General features: G+C 39.1%; 1 protein-coding gene across 1 annotated transcript; it reads right to left on the minus strand.

The window, feature by feature from the left end:
- Positions 1–527: 527 nt before the first annotated feature.
- LOC126754193 (zinc carboxypeptidase A 1-like) lies at positions 528–1,890 on the minus strand. Its single transcript, XM_050466156.1, has one exon. It carries the CDS (start codon positions 1,868–1,870, stop codon positions 596–598), a length of 1,275 nt encoding a protein of 424 aa, XP_050322113.1. The 5' UTR covers positions 1,871–1,890; the 3' UTR covers positions 528–595.
- Between the last annotated feature and the right edge of the window lie 21,464 nt (positions 1,891–23,354).

A 23,354-nucleotide genomic window follows, 5' to 3' on the forward strand; every position in this document is an offset into this window, starting at 1 on the left:
ATATATGGTGTGAATAATACCACCTCTGACCTCAATCACTCCTCAAGACGGACCTAATCCTACCCACGATTGCCTGCAGTCGCACCTTCACATTAACCAAATGTGAAGTGAAACACTTTCTTCCGCTCATGGTCAACCTTAGGTATTTGAGTTACGTCACATACCTGATGCGGACCCCATTTACCCGGTTAATTGGTGGACGAACCGGCGACAATCTGCCTTTAAGAGGCATTGTCACTGTTTTGTTCCTCGATATGCCCACACCCACACCTACGACCCAACTGTAGACAATTTCTAAAAATTGTCCAACCACTTGGTCAAACAATACTAAGCGAATCAATCATAAAACCGATTGGATGAATAAAGCCGATATTTTTGTTCGATCTTATTTCATAGTAGGATTAAGCAACCTCTAATTCACTGTCCACAGTACTTGCTAGCTACTAAAAAATACACCTATTATCAAATAGCTGATGTGATTCTTTGGAAGACGTCTATATGGACGTTCGAAGTCAAACTTCAGATGCTTCGGCTAGTAAGATACAATACTTTTTTTTAATTTTATATTTATTACTCAGAAGTTGTATTCGTTAAATCACTTAAAATAACCCAAATCATTAACCTCGCTAATCATAGCCACAAGGCCATCCAGAGTTTCTTCGCCGGTGGGAATAATCTTATCAGCTGGCAGCCTGAAACCTGTTATCAAAGAATTTGGACCTGGACGCAATTCAAGGCAGAATGACATGCGAACGCCGACATTGGCGTACGCCCAATCCACACTAGCACCCGAAGCAGGGTAAATAGCATCGTAAATATTACCACCGGTATATTTGGTGCCATAACGCTCCTTTATAGCATCCACAGTAACATCGAAGACACGTTTGTAATCTGCGGCATTGTCGGGTAGCTCTGAAGTGTGACCATAAGGATACAACACATACTGTGAGTAGGCATGGAATGAGACATACAATTGAATTTTGCCCTCCAACGATTTAATATAGTTGGCCAACGATTTAGTTTCAATTTCAGAGAACGCGCTTGGACCGGCATATGTGTCAGAGCAAGGATTAGTGCTAATACCGACAGTACCCCAGTAGAAGTCCCAATTACGGTTGGGATCGGCGCCATAGCAGCTACCATGTGGTTGACGTGTCTTACGCCACAAACGATCGGTGGTGTGAGTATAAACATAGCCATCGGGATTGGCATGTGGGAAGAAATACCAATCGTAATTCTTTGCCAAATCTTGTAAAACTGCATCATCAGATGTCAACAATTGATTGATGATATATGTAGTGGTTGCTGGTGCGATCCATTCACGTGCATGGATACCAGCCTCAATAAAGATACCGGGCTTTTGCGCTTGACCGTTGTTGTAGGCGATTTTAATACCCAAAATAGAGCGCTTTTCATAGGTCTTGCCACCTTCAATCAGTGTCACAACGCCTGGATATAATTTAGTCAATGAAATCAACCAATTGTAGGTATCATCTAGTGTTTGGTATGCAGTCCAACCATAAACATCGGCACGTCCCTTAATTTGAACTTCATCTTCTTGATCCAATTGTGCCTGCAAGTTATTTTCCAATAGCACATAGTCGATTTCATGATCGCCCATAGCTTGCAGGAAGTCGGGTATTTTATGTGGCGCTACGACCACTTCAATATCACGATCCACTGAATGTACACCCTCCATGAAGATGAGCGAGTCACTTGTGTCTTCCATATTTTTTAAGAAAGCCAACTCTGCGGCATTGGATGCGGTCACACGGTACACCCGATAGTTATCATAACGCGCACGTTCAGCACTGTTTAGGGCCACTGCCGCTAGGCAGAGTGCCAAGATTAGACTAAATTTCAACGACATTTCGCAAGATCGCGTAAGCGAATAGCTTTAGCTAGTACTTCGAGGTCATATTTATAGTAGAATTTTTAAGTGATAATAGTGGTATTACGGACAATTTACCACTGTATGCTATACCCTGATTGTCAATGAATTATAACTGTGGAAAACTCACCACGTTTTCGATGTTGCGTCGCCTGATAAAACCGTCTAACGGATATTACTCGCATGACATGTAGCCACGTATATGTGCTAATCTATCAACCTTTAAGTCGAAATTGTAAATTTTGACCGAGATTTCGTGGTTTAATTGGCATTTTTAACCATGTATGCCTCGCTATCAGTTTTTATGGACTCTTTCGATTTCGACTTTGAAGAAATCTCATAAAATCAATTTCTTATCAATTTTCAAATACCATACGTATTATATATCAATATCGTTGACATATCGTATAAATTTATGGCTGCAGAATGTAATATATCCGTGATATGTGTAATCAGTCAGGGGCGTAAATTTATCAGTCTCAAAGATTGATTTGTATATATAGCCGTTATCAACGAGCTACTTCAAATAATCATTACTGTTATAGATTAAGCCTCGAGGGAAACCCTGTTTAGGAGGTAAAATTTTTAGAAGATTATAATCGAAGACAAAAGACGATCACCAAGTTAGGTTAGATTGATTTATTATCAGGACTCCATTATACTAAGTAGTTTTTTACTTTAGAGGATACAAAATACTTTAATCCCATCTTCATAGATGACGGATATTTTTCGAGTAAAAGTAAAGCTCTGAGACTGATTTTCCCTTGATATATAGATCATAACTTGTGAATTGCAAAACACGGCGGCTTTCACCTGTTTGACCGAGAGAACAGTTTTCGTCCTCTTCAGAGCAGGTTCGCCTGGTGAAATCCAATATTTTAAGGTTGATGTGTTTCGATGTATTGTAGTCCATTTATGCTTCGGCAGCGGCTACAAAACGATGCAGAAACTTTTGCAGATTTGGCTTACATACCAACATGCACAGCTGTAAGGTGATCGATTGGTTGCGCTTGGTTGCTTTGCCGAAATGGAACAGAAATTACGCAAATCGCTATAAACAATACGAAATGAAATTTCCGAAGGGGCAGAGAGGCGGATTAAAATGAGATGGAAAGCATCAAGTATATGCAGAACCACCAAAATAAGGTGCAATGGAAGGAACACACGCATGATTTTTACTAACACGGTATCGAAAAGACTGCAGGATGGTTTTTGGCATAGTCGAAGATCAAAAATGCAGAGATATAGGCACGTTGGAACACATCCTGTTCCGCCGTCCGGCCTTATATAGAACCAGTTTTAGCGTGAAAATCAATCGATGATGCAGTGAGGTTTATACTGAAATAGAGGCCGCATTTACAGATGCACTTGACTTCAATTAATTGCAGTGTCAAATAGCAAGTCTTCAAATTTCTTGTTATAGTAACAGCCGATTAAGTGGACGTACTTTTTTAAATTCTCTTGTTTTGTCATGTCATGTTATTTTTGTCCAATATTGTTTAGCATTTATCATGGAATGACTTACGCCTGAACAACGTTTACAAATCGTTCAACTTTACAACGAAAATTTACGTTCTGTAAAGAATGTGTTTCGCGCGCTTCGCTCAACTTATGGGCAATATAATCGGTCTACTGAGCGAACTACTCGCAACCTCATCACTCATCTTGAGACCCGGCGTTCATTATTTGATAATACACGACAGAATCGACCACGTCCCGGGCATCATTGCTTCGCTCTATGGGCTCTTGAAAAGTTCCAAGAAGATCCGACGTTTTCGAGCCAAATTTTGTTCAGCGATGAGGCCCATTTTTGGCTCAAAGAGTATGTAAAAAGCAAATGTGCCGCTTTTGGGACGAAGAGCAGCTTCAAATTCAGAAGCTGTTATTTCATCCAGAAAAAACAACGGTTTACTATGGTTTGTAAGCTGATGGAATTATCGGTCCAAATATCTTCAAAAATGGTGCCGGTGAGAACGTAACCGTCAATGGCTACCCTTTTCGCGCCATTACAACCGACTATTTAATGCCTGTAATTAAAACTCGTGATCTCGGTGACATTTGATTTCAACAAGAAGGCGCCACTTCCCACACGTCGCATCATTCAATGGATTTATTGAGAGAACATTTTGGTGAGCATATAATTACACGTTTTAGGCCGTTCGATTGACCACTAAAATCGTGTGATATCACACCGTTTGACTTTTTCCTGTGGCTATATGTAAAGTCCAAAGTCTGTGCGGACAATCCCGCTGCGATTCAGGCCTTGGAGCAAAACATCACACATGTCATTTACCAGTTACCACTCAAAATGCTCAATCGAGTTATCGAAAATTGTACTCAACGGATGGACCATCTGAGACATAGTATCGGTCAACTGTTAAAAGAGATAATCTTCAAAAAATAAATACCAAAGTATGATATTTCAAATGATAATAAACATTCCCCATTAAATTTGAAGTTTCTGTGTTTTACCTTTAAAAAAGTAAGGAACCTCGAAATGCATCACCCTTTATTGGGGTATAATTTTTGAGGCGATTTGTCGTTGGTAGCTTAACTACTCAATAAGCCACACGCCTATAAGTAATAATCTTTATAATACTCATATCGGCCCTAGGCACTGATGACCGCCAACTCTTACGACGCTACGCAATTTATAACCTATCGATGCGTTTTCAGTTTTTTTCTGTTTTGCTTTGTTTTACTTCATTTCCAGTACCGTCCAGTTCAGTGGCCACAAGAGAAAACTTTTTTAATGTGTATGTATCGGCACATATATAATTCAATTGACGTCAAACGATGAACAATAACAAAAGCATCGCAAGAAATCGCCACTGTTACAAATGGAGTAGCAAAACAAAGGTCTAAAAGCAAAAACAAAAATGCGAAAAAATAAAAATTTAACACACTTTTGTTTTGTCGATTTTTGTAGTTGCTTTGATCGTTTGATTTAATTTACTTTACGAGTATACGCTTTAATTTTATCATTTTGACATATCAATTTCGTTTGATAAACATACATATGTACATACAAGGTCTGTCGCAAAAGACACAGAACTTTCTAAATATAACTGTTTCTGGTGGCGCCATCTATTGGTGGGTATATGAAATAAAAATTTTGATCTCTTGTTGACATTTCGTAAAAATTTTAAGACAATTGGATAACTACAATCGATGTTATCGATCAAAAAGTGACAGCAGCTTTTGGTCATCGATCGTAAAATACAAAGAGCAAATATTAAATTTTGTTTTAAACTTGGGAAAACGTTTACTGAAATATGTCAAATGATGAAAAAAGTTTACGGTGATCAGTGCCTATCCCGTAGTAATGTGCATGAGTGGTTTAAGCGATTCCAAGAAGGTCGTGAGGACCACTGTGACGTTCAGAAGTTGGTCGTCTTCAGAAGTCAAAAATAAAGACAATGCTGATTTGTTTTTACGATTCCGAGGGTATTGTACACTGAGAGTTCGTCCCACCTGGCCAAACGATTAATGCTGTGTTTTACCTTGGTGTTATGAAGCGTCTTTTGTCACGCATTCGTCGTGCTCGACCACAATACCGTGAGGCATGGTTCTGGCGCCTGTTGCACGATAATGCGCCGTGTCATCGGTCATTGATTTTTTGACAAAAAACTCCATTTTAACCATTAATCACTCACCCTACTCACCTGATCTGGCACCCTATGATTTTTACCTATTTGGAAAACTTCATTTGCACATGAAAGGACACTGGTTTCAGGACATTTCAGCTATCCAAAAGGCGACGACCGATATTCTCAAGAGCATTCCGAAAAATGACATTAAACACTCATTTGAAATGCTAATTGACCGGGCTAAACGCTGTATCGAAGCACAAGGAAACTGCTTTGAATAAAAAAATATAACTTTTGAAAAATATTAATTTTTTTTTTTTTTAACAGTCCTGTTTCTTTTGCGACAGACCTTGTACACATATATAAGTGAAATAAATGCTTAAGCATGAAAATGTTAGATATATAAATATTTATTTATATTTATAAACATATACATACACACATCAATTGAAAAATGTTTAAATTTCGTTTGCGTTTTGATTTTCTGATATCTGTAACGCACGGAAACGCGCAAAAGTTCATTGCATTCCACCAAATGAAGGCCTCAGTACTGGGCAGGCCGGTGGGCATATATACATATAATATATATGTACATACTTACAAGCATAAAATAAAAATGCATGAATGCGCTTACTCACTATTATTCGCATTGCACGTTTCAAATGCTTATCCAGCGGCAACAACAAACGCGCATACAAAAAAGAAAAACTTAAATTCTCGAAAACCCAGAAAAACACATTGCACAAATTTGATTTGAATATCTTCTATGAATTTTACTGACAATGAATGATTGCTGTTGCAATTCTTTGATTTGCATATGCAACAGCAACAGCAACAACTCGGCGCATTGCATTGTTTTTGGCGTTGGTTGGCATTGTTGTTGCCGATGGCACATGTCCAGTGCGCGTGCAGTACCGCTGTGACTGCGCTTACGCACACGGCATTGCACAGTGGACCAATTAAAGTGTTCTAAAAGACAAAATTTTAATAAGTCTTAAGTTGCTTAGAGAAATATTTCGCATTATTATAAAGAAGTAATTAAATTTTTGTAAAAAAAAAAATTGATAAAATAAGTATATTTTTTGTTGGCTCATAAATATATTGGGTCGAGTATTTTTTCCAAAAGTTTAAACAAAACACGTACAGTGGTATTATTCAAATTATTGCCCATCGAATGCTATAACACTTTCCCATCTGGCAATGTGTGGACTCCACTCCCAAAGAATTGCCCCGGCTTAGCGGACTAGCATCAATCAAGCCAATTTTTGCTACTAATGAAACAAATGGCTGTCAGAAGGGACAAGATCTGGGTGATAAGGCGGATAAGGTAAAAATACGCTGCCACTGTTTTCCAAATAGATTTTAACTGGTCTTGCAACTTAAGGGAAAATGGTGTCTTAATGGGATTATTGCTATTGTTGTAAGAGTTATCTGGTCCCCGTTGGGTTGGTAAAGTTTAGATAAAGATCGAGGTTATCTAACGGTAGGCCCAGGAAATGTGCTGTTTAGACGGGTGGGACCATAGGGAGAGGGGTGTCAGACCTGTATGGTTAGCTTTGCAGGGCTGGTTAGGTATTTAACCTGCTACAGTATCCAGAACGAAGCTGCGCAAGGGTCACTCTCGATTCTCGCGGCAAGTCGAGCTCTTCGTCTGCAATGGGTGGTGATTTTCTACGAAAGCACTTCAGCAGAAACTTCATGTCTAGTGAAGAATTCCGTGAATTCATTTCATTGATGAGTTGTTGTCGGGTTGCATTACCCGTTGAGAGCTTCAACTGGATTTCGAAGCTCTTAGCACAACATGCCCTTTGGATCCCACCAAATGCAGAACATTATCTTGGCCTTATGGATATTGGGGTTGGTTGTGGACTTGGCTGTTTGGAAAGTGTTCATGTATGACATCGTATGTCGCAATGGATCCTCTTTTCAACACCAGTGTCAATCCCATGCAAATACGACTTGTTTTTGGAACATTCAAGCCTCTTGGCTTGGATTCTTATGATTGCTTGGGTGATTCCCGCAAATTCTGCGAGCTCGTTCTATGCTTGGCAACATATCTTCATAGAGTAATGGTTCGAGTTTCTCATTATATTGAAATATACATACGAAAAGTTATTTTAGTGTCAAATCTACAATGTTTGTTCTAGTGCTTCTAGGTTATGAATAGGAAAACCATTTCTGACAGCGCTTTAATGCCTTTTGAAGCCCTACATTCTATCTCAGCAGTAAGAGAAAGCTACCTGACATTGTTCGGTGATGCAATATAACTTATAAGCGTTAATGTCCCAAATGAGCTTCTGGCCTAACCGTGGCAGATACCGTTGCTGTGACGACAACTTTGATGATCCGTAAAATATTTTCCACCCCTCACCGGCAAAACAAATCTAGGAAACCTATATATTAGCGTGTTTTTTTTCTTTGAACTATTAATTTTTTTCAGTCCCGTCACGAAATTTCCTTGGAAATACCCTAAAAAAATTCCTTGAAAATTTTAGCCCTTAATATAAACATTAAGAACTGGACCAAGGCCTGTACAAATTTTCTATAGAAAATATACTACAATCGTGAGTTTTTGTCTTTAAATTCCTACAGATCAGAGGTATTTTATGGCATCGCTTTCACTTTAGAAACATATCTCACAGAATTGTTCACTCTACAAAAGTGCCCAGTGGAACAAAGTCGTAACTCACACCGGCGTGGTAGTACGGGGTTCTAAACCCGATTTTTCCAAGAACTTCGCATTTTTGTGTATATATCTCGTAAATGACAGGAGCTATAGAAAAAATGTACACGACAAATTTGTAGGAAATTTTAATTGCTATAAAAAAGGTCCACGGTCAAAATCGCTATCATTAATACTTCTCGAGATATTCGGCTTTTAAGTAAGGCTATATGCAATTTTCATAGATTTTTTAATACGTACCATCTATAAAAATTCTATATAGCCCTACTTAAAAAGCCGAATATCTCGAGAAGTATTAATGATACTTGTATATGAATTTTGGCATTTATGGGATATTTTTGACGACCGATCATGAAGGAGATGATCGGATTTGGACTACTGTATGTAGTGCTTTTTAAAGCCATAAAAATATAACTTCTGCATCCGTACTTATAAGTCGACAAGCGCCTTGCGGCCAATAAAAATATGCTTAGGTGTTTAATATTATATATAATATATAATATAATAATATTAGGTTTAGTAGCTTATCTGAAAGTGTGAGCTCTTAAGTATTTAAGTCTTGAACTGAAGAATGCGGAGGCTAAGTGTTGAGATTTTTCCACCTCGTTTTCTTCGCTAGAGAAGCTCTCCCGAAGCGACCTACCCAAATATTTCTCGCCGAATGGCGGTAGAAGCTTTCAAACTAGAATACTTAAGCAGAAGCAATTCTCATATGGTCGTATATGTAACTGGTCGGGGGATTATGTACACGATTTTTTGTTAATGGAAAGTTAGGTTAATCTTTGCGAAAATGGATATGGATATTTGAGATCATCGATCTCACACTCTATTATCTTTTGTTGAAATTGTACGTATGATCTTAACTCTTTTAGAAACGTTTCAAAAACAACTTAAAAAAAACTAAAGAGAGTAAATATTGCTTCATGCTCGAACTAGCATTTACTAGTGAAAGAAAAAACAACTGACACGCCGCTGTCGACATTGCCAAAAACGCTCAGTTTATTAAAAGCTTGTTGAAAAAATATTTTAGAGAACTCGCTTTTGAAAGAACTTAACAACCTCCCCGATTTGGAAAATGTATGTGATCCCAGCGCACAATATTTTTATATACTACCATTAAAATTCAATAAAAAAGTAAGAGCCTAAAGGATGGTTACAACTTATCGGTCTATAATTATTATGCCACGGCCCACAGTGCATTTTTAATGGCATTCTAGAAGAGTTTTGGTATTTCTTAATGCAATAAAATGCAACAATGAAAAAACTTGTAGGTTAAAATACGTTTCCAAGGATACAATTTTGCAAACGAAACGACGCCAATAAAAATATGAGGAAATTTTTGCCAAAGTGCGAGTTTAAAAACCGATGCGAAGGCCGAACGAAAGTGGTAATAATGGTAATTTCGTGTTTTCTCTTATGTTATGACGTTTTTATGAGTAATTTTAAAGAATGCTTTGCTCTAATGCATTTCAAGTGGACTAACCTATAAATGATTCGCTGAAAAGAAAATAATAAAAAAGAAAATTTAATTTCTCCTCCGCTAAGTCCGAACTTCTAGAAAAAATTGCAAACCCTTTTATCTGAACTTATACCTGCTTCAAGTATGTAACTATATGCTATTCATTTGCAATGCCGATAGTGATGTATTCGATTACGAAAGCGATTTAAAAAACATCAAAACAGAAACGAGGTCATTTTTCAGCAAGTAAAGAAAACAGCAACCGAATTGTGCACAATGTAGATGGCAATTGGAAGAGCAAGTCGACTACTTAGATATGTACATATTCCAATTACACACAAAATAAGTAGGGGAAGGTCGAACACCGATAATACCGGCTGGCTAAACAAAATGCAAATAAATTGTTTGGATGGTTTTATTTTCGCATGCAACTTCTTCGGTTATATAAAGCGATTTGATTTCTTAACTTTTGATTGATGAGATAGTCGATTTTGTATGTAGCAGGTCATAAATAGGTCAGTGATGACGTCGAGCATTTAAATTTAGAAACTATAACAGAGGTTGTGGATTATCATCACTCAAAATGCGACAATTTTGTTCAGTAACATACTCATTCAACCAAAAGAGAGCTTTATCGCTGAACATCTTGTGACAATCGCGATGGATGGCCATCTTGGTTTAGGCCCATTTACCGAACATGTGAAGCGCTTGTTGGTCATTCAATTTGATTTTGTAAGCCCGAAAACTAAAAACCTTCCACAATATCTTCCATAAAGTGGATGAAGGCAGCTGCAATTTTTGCGCGCGATGGCGGACGGACTCATTCGAGTCTCCTTTGATAAACTGCTTCACAGCAGTATTGGCGTCTTCGGTGCGCATTGACAGCTGGAGTAACTAACTCGTCGCTATTGGCGAATAAGTGAGATAGTCGATTTTCTCAAGCTTTTTTTTGCATCAGCAAAATCGTCCGCCATAACAGCAGCAGGTAGTAATAAATTGATGCCTAGTCCGAACTATAAGGCTCTCGGATCTTCTGGCGTATCGTCTGCCATTGACAAAATATATTAGAAACTCTCTTCAAACAAAGCTGATTTCTTCTGGGCCATTACTTCATACAAACTGTCCAATTCTAGACATTATATGTCCGAATTAAGAGCTTGGCCGTAAAGTAGTGGCTCATAGTAGATGATTCGCTGCCAAATCCCTACAAAAATATAACAAAACCTTTCTTCCCGTTAGTTATGACTTTGCCACCAAATTTGGACTAACACCGACTACATGACCCCACTTTTTAACTGAGAAAAAATGTTCAAAGTAAACATAGCAAATGATGACTGGTGTAATGGTATGTTAGCTACGCGCAACACTCTAAAAATCTATATGGATGGCTCGCAAAAGAACCATGTAGTTGGTGCGGGAATATACTGTCCAGAGTTAGGCCACTGCAGTATATTTCAAGCTGAGGTCCTTGCTATTGTGAAAGCCGCGGAGTTGGCCTCTAATGCTCATGCAGGCAAATCCAGAGTCAACATCTACGTAGACAGTCAAGCAGCAACCAGGGCAGTAACCTCGCATATCGGTCAGAAGTATCCTGGGATGCAGCAATGGAAAGTGTTGCTAGAAGCAAGCAACTTCACTTCTACTGGATGCCGCGTCACAAAGGCATTGAGAGCAATGAAATAGTGGACGACATTGCCAAGAATGGTGCACGGCTAGCACCCGAAAACTTGATCAATTTTGGGAAATTCATGCATTGTATGTACGACAATCTCCACAGAAAATGAAAATCAAAAACAGTAGATCGGAGTAAACGAAATTCTTATTAGCACTCGAAAGTAAAGGATGTGGGAACATGATAGGGATGCTAACTGGTCACTGTCTGGTGGCGACACACGCCCGCTGGATGGGGCTGACAGATCGAGAATACTGCAAAAAATGTTTAGAGCATGGCACCTGCAAAGCAATGGATCATATATTGTTCACTTGTCACGCATTGGCAAGACTACGCTATAAGCATCTGGCATTTCCACAGCATGATGCATTGCAGGAGGTATCGCACACAGTCTGTTAAAATTCGCGTCAAGCGCAGGAATCCGAAAGGGTGTCTACTCCTCCAGGACTTAGTAAATGAACTCCACCTGGTATCGCAAAGGACCAATCTAGTCTACATGGCTTATTGGCCTACCTGATTAACCTAACCTAACTCTTCAGCCGCCTGAAATGAGTTTTCGCTTTTATCGGAGAACAATTGTAAAAAGCGGTGCATTTTCTCTCTGATGCGTGCTCAAACAATACTGACTCCAGAAATCACAAAACTATGTATATGAAAAGTTTTTAGAACGAAGTCTTATTTTTATAATTGCCAATTTACTTTTTATACCCTGAACAGGGTATATTAAGTTTGCCACGAAGTTTGTAACACCCAGAAGGAAGCGTCGGAGACCCTATAAAGTATATACATATATAAATGATCAGTATGTTGAGCTGAGTCGATTTAGCCAAGTCCGTCTGTCTGTCTGTCTGTCTGCATATATACGAACTAGTCCCTCAGTTTTTAAGATATCGTTTTGAAATTTGCAAACGTCATTTTCTCTTCAAGAAGCTGCTAATTTGTCGGAACTGCCGATCGGAATCAAGTTCTTGTATGGAAAACTTTCACATTTGACAATGTATCTTCACAAAAATTGGCACAGGTTATTTTCTAAGGCAACAATGTAATCAAAAATTCTAAGAAAAAATGCGGCGGCTTACAGAAGGTTTCAAGATCTAGTCACTGATGCCCAGAGCATAGTTAAATTATGGAGGGAACACTTCTCCAGCCTGCTGAATGGCAGTGAACGCACAACACCAGGAGAAGGAGAACCCGATTCCCTAATCGATGACGATGGAGCAGGCGTTCCATTACCCGACCATGAAGAAGTTCGAATAGCAATTGTCCGCCTGAAGAACAACAAAGCGGCAGGGGCCGATCTATTCAAACACGGCGGTGAAGAACTGATAAGGAGCATGCATCAGCTTCTTTGCAAAATATGGTCGGACGAAAGCATGCCCAACGATTGAAATTTAAGTGTGCTATGCCCAATCCATAAAAAAGGAAACCCCACAATCTGCGCCAACTACCGTGGGATTAGCCTCCTCAACATCGCATATAAGGTTCTATCGAGCGTATTGTGTGAAAGATTAAAGCCCACCGTCAACAAACTGATTGGACCTTATCAGTGTGGCTTCAGACCTGGAAAATCAACAACCGACCAGATATTCACCATGCGCCAAATCTTGGAAAAGACCCGTGAAAGGAGAATGGACACACACCACCTATTCGTCGATTTCAAAGCTGCTTTGACAGCACGAAAAGGAGCTGCCTTTATGCCGCGATGTCTGAATTTCGTATCCCCGCAAAACTAATACGGCTGTGTAAACTGACGTTGAACAACACGAAAAGCTCCGTCAGGATCGGGAAGGACCTCTTCGAGCCGTTCGATACCAAACGAGGTTTCAGACAAGGCGACTCCCTATCGTGCGACTTCTTCAACCTGCTGCTGGAGAAAATAGTTCGAGCCGCAGAACTAAATAGAGAAGGTACCATCTTCTATAAGAGTGTACAGCTGTTGGCGTATGCCGATGATATTGATATCAATTGGCCTTAACAACCACTTAGGTGGCAGTCAAACCTTGAAGTCATAACTTTGAAGTCGTAGATAATGTCGTCTATCTTGGAACCAGCGTAAACACCACCAACAACGTCAGCCTAGAAATTCAACGCAGGATAACTCTTGCCAACAGGTGCTACTTTGGACTGAGTAGGCAATTGAGAAGTAAAGTCCTCTCTCAATGAAAAATGACAAAATTCTTGAAATCACTCATAATCCCCATCCTGCTATATGGTGCCGAGGATTGGACGATGTCAACAACGGATGAGTCGACGTTGCGAGTTTTCGAGAGAAAAGTTCTGCGAAAGATTTATGGTCCTTTGCGCGTTAACCACGGCGAATATCGCATTCGATGGAACGATGAGCTGTACGAGATATACGACGACATCGACATAGTTCAGCGAATTAAAAGACAGCGGCTACGCTGGCTAGGTCATGTTGTCCGGATGGACGAAAACACTCCAGCTCTGAAAGTATTCGACGCAGTACCCGCCGGGGGAAGCAGAGGAAGAGGAAGACCTCCACTCCGTTGGAAGGACCAAGAGGAGAAGGACCTGGCTTCGCTTGGAATATCCAATTGGCGCCACGTAGCGAAAAGAAGAAACGACTGGCGCGCTGTTGTTAACTCGGCTATAATCGCTATAATCGTAAGCGGTGTCTACGCCAATTAAGAAGAAGAAGAACAATGTAATCTCCGAAGAAATTGTTCAGATCGGATTACTATAGCATATAGCTGCCATACAAACTGAACACATAGTTACTAACAGAAATGCACCTGTGAAAGGTATTTAGCTTCGGTGCAACCGAAGTTAACGTTTTTTCTTTTCATTTTAATATTCTTCCTTTTTTTTTGCTCGCATTATTTAATATCTAGACAAAAATTTAACTTTATTTGAAAGCAATAATAAAATGATCCAGTTCATTCCTAAGAAAGAGTGTTTATAATACTCATTCAACTTACATATATAAACTCTTGATTTAATATTTCTAGTCGATTTCGCCAATCTGTGTGATTTATAGCAGCTTTTTTTGAGACTTGCCAAGGTTTGACGAATATAAAACCGCGAATTTGCACACGCCTCCGTAAAATTGTATTTATTTCCTTTGGAAAAAACGTGTGTAAATATGTCATTAATTATCTTTGTTACTTGTAAACAATTACATCTAAAGTAGCAAACTCGAAATCACCTTTGAATCACTTAAGTATTTTATACACAAACAAAGAATAATTGATTGTATACAAATTGTATTTTTAACAAATGATGCCTGACTTTAAGAAGATCAAACAATTGTTCAACAGATGTTTTCATTCAATAGTATGCTAAAAACAATTAATAAATGATGCGTTCTATATGTTTGTTTATAAATACATATACAATGTATATACATACATACATATGTTCGTTCACTTGCATTAGCGTGTGGTTAAATCAACTAGTCACTTTCAAAAATTAAAAAAAAAGCTTAAAATCATTAGACCTCAGAGGGTGACGAATCAAACAAACGACTATGAGCAAAAAATAGTAAGACTTTGCCCACAATTTTAAAATTCCTAATTTATTCTTCATAATCTATGCCGTCCCTCTCAAAGTAATGGCCTTGGCCCAAATACACTTGTGCCAACGTTTATCCCAATGATCGAAACAGTTGTTAAAGTCAATTTCCGGAATAGCCTTCAATGCGCTTAGCATTTCACCTTTAATGTCTTCAATTGACTTGAAACAATTTCCACGGATCGTTTGAGTTTGCTGAACGGCAAGTAGTTACACGGAGCTAAATCAGGCGAATACGATGGTTGCGGCGGTGCATTGTGTTGCTGCAAACACAAAGAGTTGTCGGTCCATGCTTCTGGCCTATTTTTACGAATAGGTTCACGAGAACGAAGCATAACACTATAATAGTATTCATTGCTGACAGTTTGGCCAGTCGAAAAGATTTCGGAATGGGCCACACCTTGATAATCGAAGAAAACAGTCAAATTACATGATTTTTGACCTTCTTTGACTTCGTTTTTTCAGCCTCGGCTCACCTTTGCCACGATGTTTGGTCGATTGATTGTCCGTTTCCGGCTCGTAAGCATAGATCCAAGATTCTTCGCCAGTAATAATACGTTCCATGGTCATTTGACACAGATGTCACTGACAATCATATCAACCTGGAAAAAAAATATTTCGACGAATGGGTTTTGGCCCGAAATTAATATTAAAAATGTCTTACTATTTTTTGCCCACAGTAGTGATTGTACATATAAGATTGGTATAAACGTGTGTAGAATAGTGAACGACTAACAAACTTAAAAGATAATAGGGACTACCTATGTACCTTTTTGCTGCTTTCATAAATAATCCTTTGACAAGAAATCACAACCGGAGCTTAGGGAGCAGAGAACTTGGGTATCGAAGAGAATTTATGTTGAAAATATTGTTTATCAGGTAAGTGGCTCGTGAATACGTATGTATATTTATGTATGGTTTTTTATATAACGGTATTATGAAATTCACCATTTTTTTTAGAATACGTCAAATTGGGGAGAAGACCCACGAATAAAGTCGAACACCCATCACCTTTTTGTCGACTTCAAAGCCTTTTTCGACAGCACTGGCAGGAGCTGCCAATTCGACATTCTATCTTAAATTTAGTTTTTCTTTGAGACTATAGCGGTTATGCAAAAACATGTTGAATGCAACATCTCTCCCAACAGTCGATACCAAACGAGGTTTTAGTCAGTGTGATACTCTCTCGTGGATCTTCTTTAATACCACGCTGGGAAAACTGAGCAATCTGAATCGCTGTGACGCTGTTTACTTCAAAAGTACAATATTATGCAGATGATATTGGCATCCTATGCCTTAAAAACAGAACCGTCAGCGCAGACTTTTTCAGACTAGGACAAGAAGCGACAGAAGTTGGTCTTATCCTAAACAAAGTTATAACGAAGTACCTGGAGCCCATACACAAATATACCTTACGCCTTAAGAACTATGTCACTGCTGGGTGGTACAAAATTGAAAAAATTAAGGACTTGGTCTATCTCGAAACCAGCATAATTCACCAAAAATCTAAGCCCGGCGATCAAATGCAGAATACCTCTTGCCAATACGTGCTACCTTAGGATCGTTTGGCAAATAACATCAGATCAGATCCCTCTCTTGACGAACAATAATTATACTCTATAAGTCTTTTATCATTCCCGTCCTTGCGCTTGAAGTAGAGAGAACTTATCTCCGCAAGATTTTTAGAGCCGTATTCGTGAGCTATGAGAACGAACTCTTTACGGCGAAGTCTTCATCATTTCACGAACTGTTTGAAACGATGCGATATGGTGTCGATTCGATTCCCCAGAAAGACCCAGTGGAAAGACGAAACAAGTTTCATTAACTTTCTGAATGAGAATGGGCTATCTTACAAGAAACGGTACAACTGGCGCGACTTCGAAAACTAGCAATGTCTCTGGTACAGACCGACTCACGGTTGGAGCTACCTTGATTACGAAGATGATTTATATTTATATTTCGAAATATATTTTTTTATATTTACAATTTTACTTTTCTTTAATAAATCTATTATTTCCGAGGAATATTTAATAGAAATTTTTGACTTATCTTTTCGAATTTTTTAATTTTCGTCTATAATAAAATTTAGTTAAACATACTGTGTAGCCATGGTTCTTTCAAGTTTTTTGGTGATTCAGAAAGATGATTGGCGTAGACACCTCATAGCGCGCAGTCGTTTCTTCTATTCGTTACGTAGCGCCAATTGGATATTCCAAGCGTTGTTTTCGCTGATGTACTTTCTCCTTTAGCCGCCGGCTTAATTCGCGTGAATACTTTCCATGAATGCGATATTCGCCGTACCAACGCGCAAAGGGACTCTTTCGCCATGTCTCGCAACGTCAAAGTTGTTCGAGCGTTCGTTTGGTATCGAACGTCTGAAGTAGCACCTGTTGGCAAGCTCAGGAGAGGCTTGACTTTCAACAGTGACGTGAGAGCCAAGTCGCGAGTGCGACCTGTTTGTTTGATGACAGGAGATATTTCGATATTTACCCTCGAACTTTCTACCTTGTCCAGTCTGGTGTTGAACTTTTAAACGTCAGATTAAGTTCTTTCCAGCAGCATCAACAGTCGGAAAGCCTTATATAATACCAAATTACATTTGGTATCGATTAAAACGGCTCCCTTTCGCTGCGAACGGCGAGCAGCTTTGAAATCGACATTTCACGATAAACGTCAGTGTCACATTCTCCTTTCACGGGTCTTTTCAAGATTTGGCGCATGGTGAATATCGTGGTGGTTTGTTGATTTTCCAGGTTTTTTAATGTCCAATCAGCTTTGAAATTGACGAAACTGGTGTGGGCTTTCAATCTTTCATTTGGCGCACAATAATTGAACCTTATATGCGAGTTTGTTGACGGAGGCTTTATCCCACGGATAGTTGGCGCAGATTGAGAGGCTTATCCACGGTAGTTGGAGGTCTCCTTTTTTGTGGATTGGGCAGAGCACACTTAAATTCCAATCATTGGGCATGCTTTCGTCCGACCATATTTTACAAAGAAGCTATGCATGCTCCTTATCAGTTCTTCGCCGCCGTGTTTAAATAGCTCGGCCGGTAATCCATCGGCCCCCGCTGCTTTGTTGTTCTTCAGGCGGGTAATTGCTATTCGAACTTCTTCAAGGTCGGGCAATTGAACGTCTGCTCCAACGTCATCGATTGGGGCATCTGGTTCGCCTTCTCCTGGCGTTGTGCGTTCACTGCCATTCAGCAGGCTGGAGAAGTGTTCCCTCCATAAATTAAGTATGCTCTGGGCATCGGTCACTAGATCACCGATTTTTTTTTACATATAATGGAAACATTTTCGAGGTTAAGAGTTGAAAAATATTTTTGGAGTACCCTGATATATGCATATACTTGTACATCTATATATGTATATATTCCAGCGACTAATGAACGCAGCAAACCCTGAATATGGTTTTGAAAAAAAAATTGCTTTTGCATTCCCTTCGGATTAATCATTTTCATTACCTCTAATGAGTTAAGTTGTTATTTCCTCCTTTTTTTCAATAACGGAATTCCCAATGTCATTAGCAGTAAACACAAATATGTGCAAAGTGCTGATAAACATTGTTTTCGTAAATATTTGGTAAATACGATATCGGAGTGTTCGGCAATTATTTACAAACATATATGCGACGAATAATTTCTAATATGTATATAATTCTAAGAACGATCAGACCAGTTGGAAAAAAATGTATGCCGTTGAAAAATATTTTCTTACGTACACATACTTATGCACATATTTATACTTCGATTTGGTAGCCATGAGGAATAACAGCTGGATATGCTTTATAAAAAGCTCAAGTCGAGGGAAGTCCTTTGTCAATCTTATTGATTTATGAGCGCTACATGGCGTATGAGTAACATTTATTTACACTATTTTCAAAAATCTATTGATTGGCAAACAAACATATTTTAAAAGATAAAATAGTATATTTAGTATGGTCTGTACTAATCCAGGAAATATGCCTCAGAATGCTATAATTTTAAAAGGAGAAGCAAAATTGAAACTTAGTAGAAATTTGTTATGGATTGCTAATCTTTCGTTTGACATATGAAATACTGCCGGACTGTTCTCTTTTTCCAATTAATGTGTTTTTTTTATCGAATTTCGCAAAACTAATCAAGATAACTGAATTTTTATATTCAACTGAAAAACTAAAAATTTTTTTCTAAAATTGAATAATCAAAATATTACAATATACGCAGAATAAGTATAGTCTATAGTAAAACTTTTTTTTTGGCAAAACTCGTTTTTTTAGAGTTCCCTTAAATAGTAATGCACTGAATATGGCGACCCTTCAACTTTTTGGTACCCATTTTGTAGTACGATTTGTCCTTTGCTTCAAAAAGGTCTCAGTTTCGACGATCACCTCTTCATTCGACGTAAATTTCTTCCTAGCGAGCATAATTTTGAGATCTGAAGACAGGAAATAGTCGCTGGGGGTCAAATCTGGAGAATACGGTGGATGTGGAATCAATTCGAAGCATGAGTTCACTGATTTGTGACATTGTGCTTTGTCTATGTGAAACAGCACTTTTTTTCTTCCAATGCAGCCGTTTTTCGGCAATTTTGTCATTGAGATGATTGATGGTACTTTCTTTTTCAAGGTAGTCAATAAAAATTATTCCATGTGCTACCTCAAATCACAGACGCCATAACCTTGTCAGCCAACTATTGCATTTTTCCTCGCTCATTACAGCGTGTGGCGGCTGGTCGTGTGGATTCTGACAACCATTTCCGCGCGACGTGTTTCTGTGGTGCAAGTCGAAAATACAGCGTTAGTTAGAGCAGAGATACGCGATTAAATTCTGTGTGAAACTCAGTAAATCCGCAACAGAGTCGTTTGATATGATCAAGTAAGCTTCCCCAGATGTTACTTTAGCAAGAAGTGGTGTGTTTCGGTGGTACCAGGTCTTCGTGGATGACCGGGAAGAGGTCGCTGATGAATGAGCAAATCCAGAGTGAAAACGATACTGATTTTCTTTTTTGACATCAAAAACGTCATCCACCATAAATTTGTTCCTCCTGGACCCAACGTCAACGCCAATTTTTACGTGGAAATCCTCAAGAGACTCAAACGAAGGGTCAATCGGGTCAGACATCGCAGCCGATTGGAAGTTGCACCACGACAACGCCCCGGCTCACATCGCCTTTCTTCTTTCGCACCCGCTCTACAGTCCACTGGACTTTTTTGTTTTCTTGCCTGAAAAGGCCGATGAAAGGCAAGCATTTTGAGACGACAGAGTGGATCCAAGCAGCAGGCACCTCGGCTCTCAAAACTATTCTGTAGAATGCCTTACGTGACACTGCGCTTAAAACGCTGCATCGACGCAGAAGGCGCTTATTTTGAAATTTTTAAAGAATTGTAACGATTGATTCAATAAATTTTTTTTAAACGACTCAGTCCTTTTACTTTCCGGACAAACCGTGTTATGTGGACTGGGCTGACTGTCACTTCGAAGGGAAATGATGAAACTATGATTCATGAATTGTGACATATTGAAGCAAAAACTCTGGTTTATTACGCTTGAATATCTCCATAAACTGCTCGGAATCATCAACTCGTCGTTTTTGGTCAAAAGTGAGCACGCTTGGCACCCACTCAAATATTCTTGAATGATATGATGGTCCAGTTGATATCTTTAGAATGCATGCTATCTCGAACAACTTCTCTTTATGGGCATCAAAATTATTTTCTGAACTTGTTTGATGTTTTTGTCGGTAACAACCTTTTTTGGGCACTGTCTTTGTGGCTTATTTCACCATACATTTCTACTGAATACAGCAACAAAAAGGTTCGAAAAAGTTAACAAAAAAAATTAATGATAAAATCTACTTTTATTAAAAATTTTGCAGTTTCACGCTCTGGCAAAATCGCTTTGGAAATAAAATTGCATTGTGTGAACCGTGCCTTAACAAGAATTTTATCTTATCTTTTTGTAGTAAATGCGATGATTACACTTTGATAAATTTGTGTGTGTGTGTAAGTGGCGCGGGCATTAGCACTCCAACGACATGATACGATTTCCGTTTATTCGATGCGGAAATATATTCTTTACATATAGTATGTATGTATGTGTAATCGCTGTTATCGCATCACAACATTTGCATATCTTTTATGCGCCGCTTTTTCTTTTTTGCGATTCTTCGAATTTGCAGACACAACTATCAATGTGCTGCCGTGCCATGCCTTTACCTCGCGCAGGAGTCATTAACCGATGCTCGGGTGGTAAATAAATGTTTTACCTTGAATTTCGGAAATTTCTCCATATCGGCATGTTTGAATTCCAGCGAAATGTCAATAAACATATAAGGGAACATGCTGATTAATCGGAGAAAGACAGTGCAGGCAAGCAACTGGGGAAAGTCAGGAACAAAAATTTTTTTTTTATATGTACATATGTATGTACATATGTGTGTTCGGTAAGTGCGCTTGCAATGCAAATGCCTTGTAAGTGACAATAATTGCCAATGTTAATGATTATTTAATTTGCAAATAGTATGATTGACGTCAGAGCATTTGGTATATTAAGTAAAATGTTGGGAAAACCCAAAGTCAATTAGAGATGCGTTCAATGACTTTGTGCAATGAAATCCGGGGACTGTTTTATTTACATTTGAAAGGTGTGGCTGAGCTAACTCTATGTGCATAACTTAATAGGAATTTCGTAATATTTACGAAGGTAAGTGAAAAGGTGGGAGTGAACAGAAAAAGGACAAAATTTCTTCAATAAATCGATTGCTGCATGGCATATAGTGTCATCTTGTTGAAACCAAAGGTTCCTCACATCAACATCCTCTAATTCAGGCAAGTAAAAATTATTGCATTATAGCCGGCTACATTTTTTAAGAAATACAGACCAATAATTAGCTCAGTCCATAGAGTACACCAAACATTGACTTTTTGGGCATGTAACGGGATTCCACGATTAAACATCCCCAAATGGGTTGCGGCTGTCGACACCGCCGAGGCCGGATATATGATATATTATCTGTAGTACCAGATTCCAGCTAACGAAATTCATCAAATTACCTGGTTGTCTCTGGATCGAAAAGCCACCAACCAGATCGATAATGTTGAGATAGACTGAAGACACGTCTCCACGTGCGTAAGCTTCGAGACCCTAGCATTGACTCGGACACTATCTTGTTGCAGCAAAGATATGCAACCACAAGGAAGGTTCTACGTCTAGAAGCTGCAATCGAAATAGAGAACCGAACGATTTTCTACTTGACCTGCCTTCCTGCTCTCTAAAGGAGCACTTATCAGCAACTCGGTATAAGGGAACTGTAGGACGGCATTTCAAGCTCCTTACGTACAACTGCAAATGAAATCATTGGTTTTCGAAAAAGGCAAAAGATTAACTAGTACGATGAGTTGTGTCTTGTGGCAGTTAGGAGAAAACAGACTGCCTACCTCGCAACGCATGACAATGAAAACATAACACCTGGAGATGGTGAAAGCGATTCCCAATCAATGACGTTGGAGCAGACGTCGTTCCATTGCCCGAGCATGAAGGAGTTCGAATAGCAATTACGCGTCTGCGGAACAAACCGGCGGGGCCGATAGATTGTCGGCCGAGCTATTTAAATACGGCGGCGAAGAACTCATAAGGAATCAAATTTTCTTTGACCGGTGCATATCCCGTTTTGAACACCTTGCTATGCGCTTGATGGTCGTTCAGCTTCACTTTTTGCGCGAGTTGGAATTTGTAACCCGCATACTAAGATCCGTCCGCAAAATCTTCCATAAAGTGGATGGGCACAGCTCCAATTATTATGGAGGAACTTCGATTTACTCGGTTAGGAACTGCCGCTTCGATAATTAGCCCTGCAAATGAAAAAAACAGTTCACCGATTTTTGAGAAGTACCGGATTCGTTGGAATGATAAGCTGTATTAACTCTTCTTTAGCATAAAAAACAGCGATGAAAAGGCTCCAACTCTCAATATATACTCTTCGGCCTACTTCCCATATAACACAATTCTAAATTCCATCTGATTCTTCATCTTTTCAAAACGTAAATCAAACACTGTTCGAACTTCCAGATATGAATGAAAAATTAATAAAAGTAGGTCGTTATATTAGGTTGTCAAATGTCTCCCTTCCGCCTTTTTTCTCTTTATTCAATGTTTTATAAAAAGTGTTACAGTGATCAGATTTAGTTCAAATATACCCCGTTTCGTTCATTAATCTGTTTCCATCTAGACAGCAACTTCAGAATACCCCCCTCGTAGGAACCCCCCTCCTTATTTGCGAAGGACTGGGACAGCCGCTTTTCACAAGCCTCTTTTGAGTTCATCTTTTCACCTCACTTGGCGCTATATCCGGGCTATATGGTGGTTGCGATAAAACCTCCCATCCGAGCTCCCGTAGCTTCTGACGAGTCATCAACGAAGTGTGTGGTCTGGCGTTGTCCTGGTGGAACACTACTCCCTTCCTGTTGGCCAATTCTGTACGCTTCTGGTAGATCGCCTGCTTCAAGCGGTCCAGTTGCTCGCAGTAGATGGTAGAATTCAGCGTCTG

Source organism: Bactrocera neohumeralis, chromosome 3 (genome assembly GCF_024586455.1).
Source record: "Bactrocera neohumeralis isolate Rockhampton chromosome 3, APGP_CSIRO_Bneo_wtdbg2-racon-allhic-juicebox.fasta_v2, whole genome shotgun sequence".
NCBI classification, from domain to species: Eukaryota; Metazoa; Arthropoda; class Insecta; order Diptera; family Tephritidae; genus Bactrocera; species Bactrocera neohumeralis.

What these genes read in the sequence shown, in the direction of transcription:
- LOC126754193 (XM_050466156.1), bottom strand. Translation starts at nt 1,870, where the DNA reads ATGTCGTTGAAATTTAGTCTAATCTTGGCACTCTGCCTAGCGGCAGTG.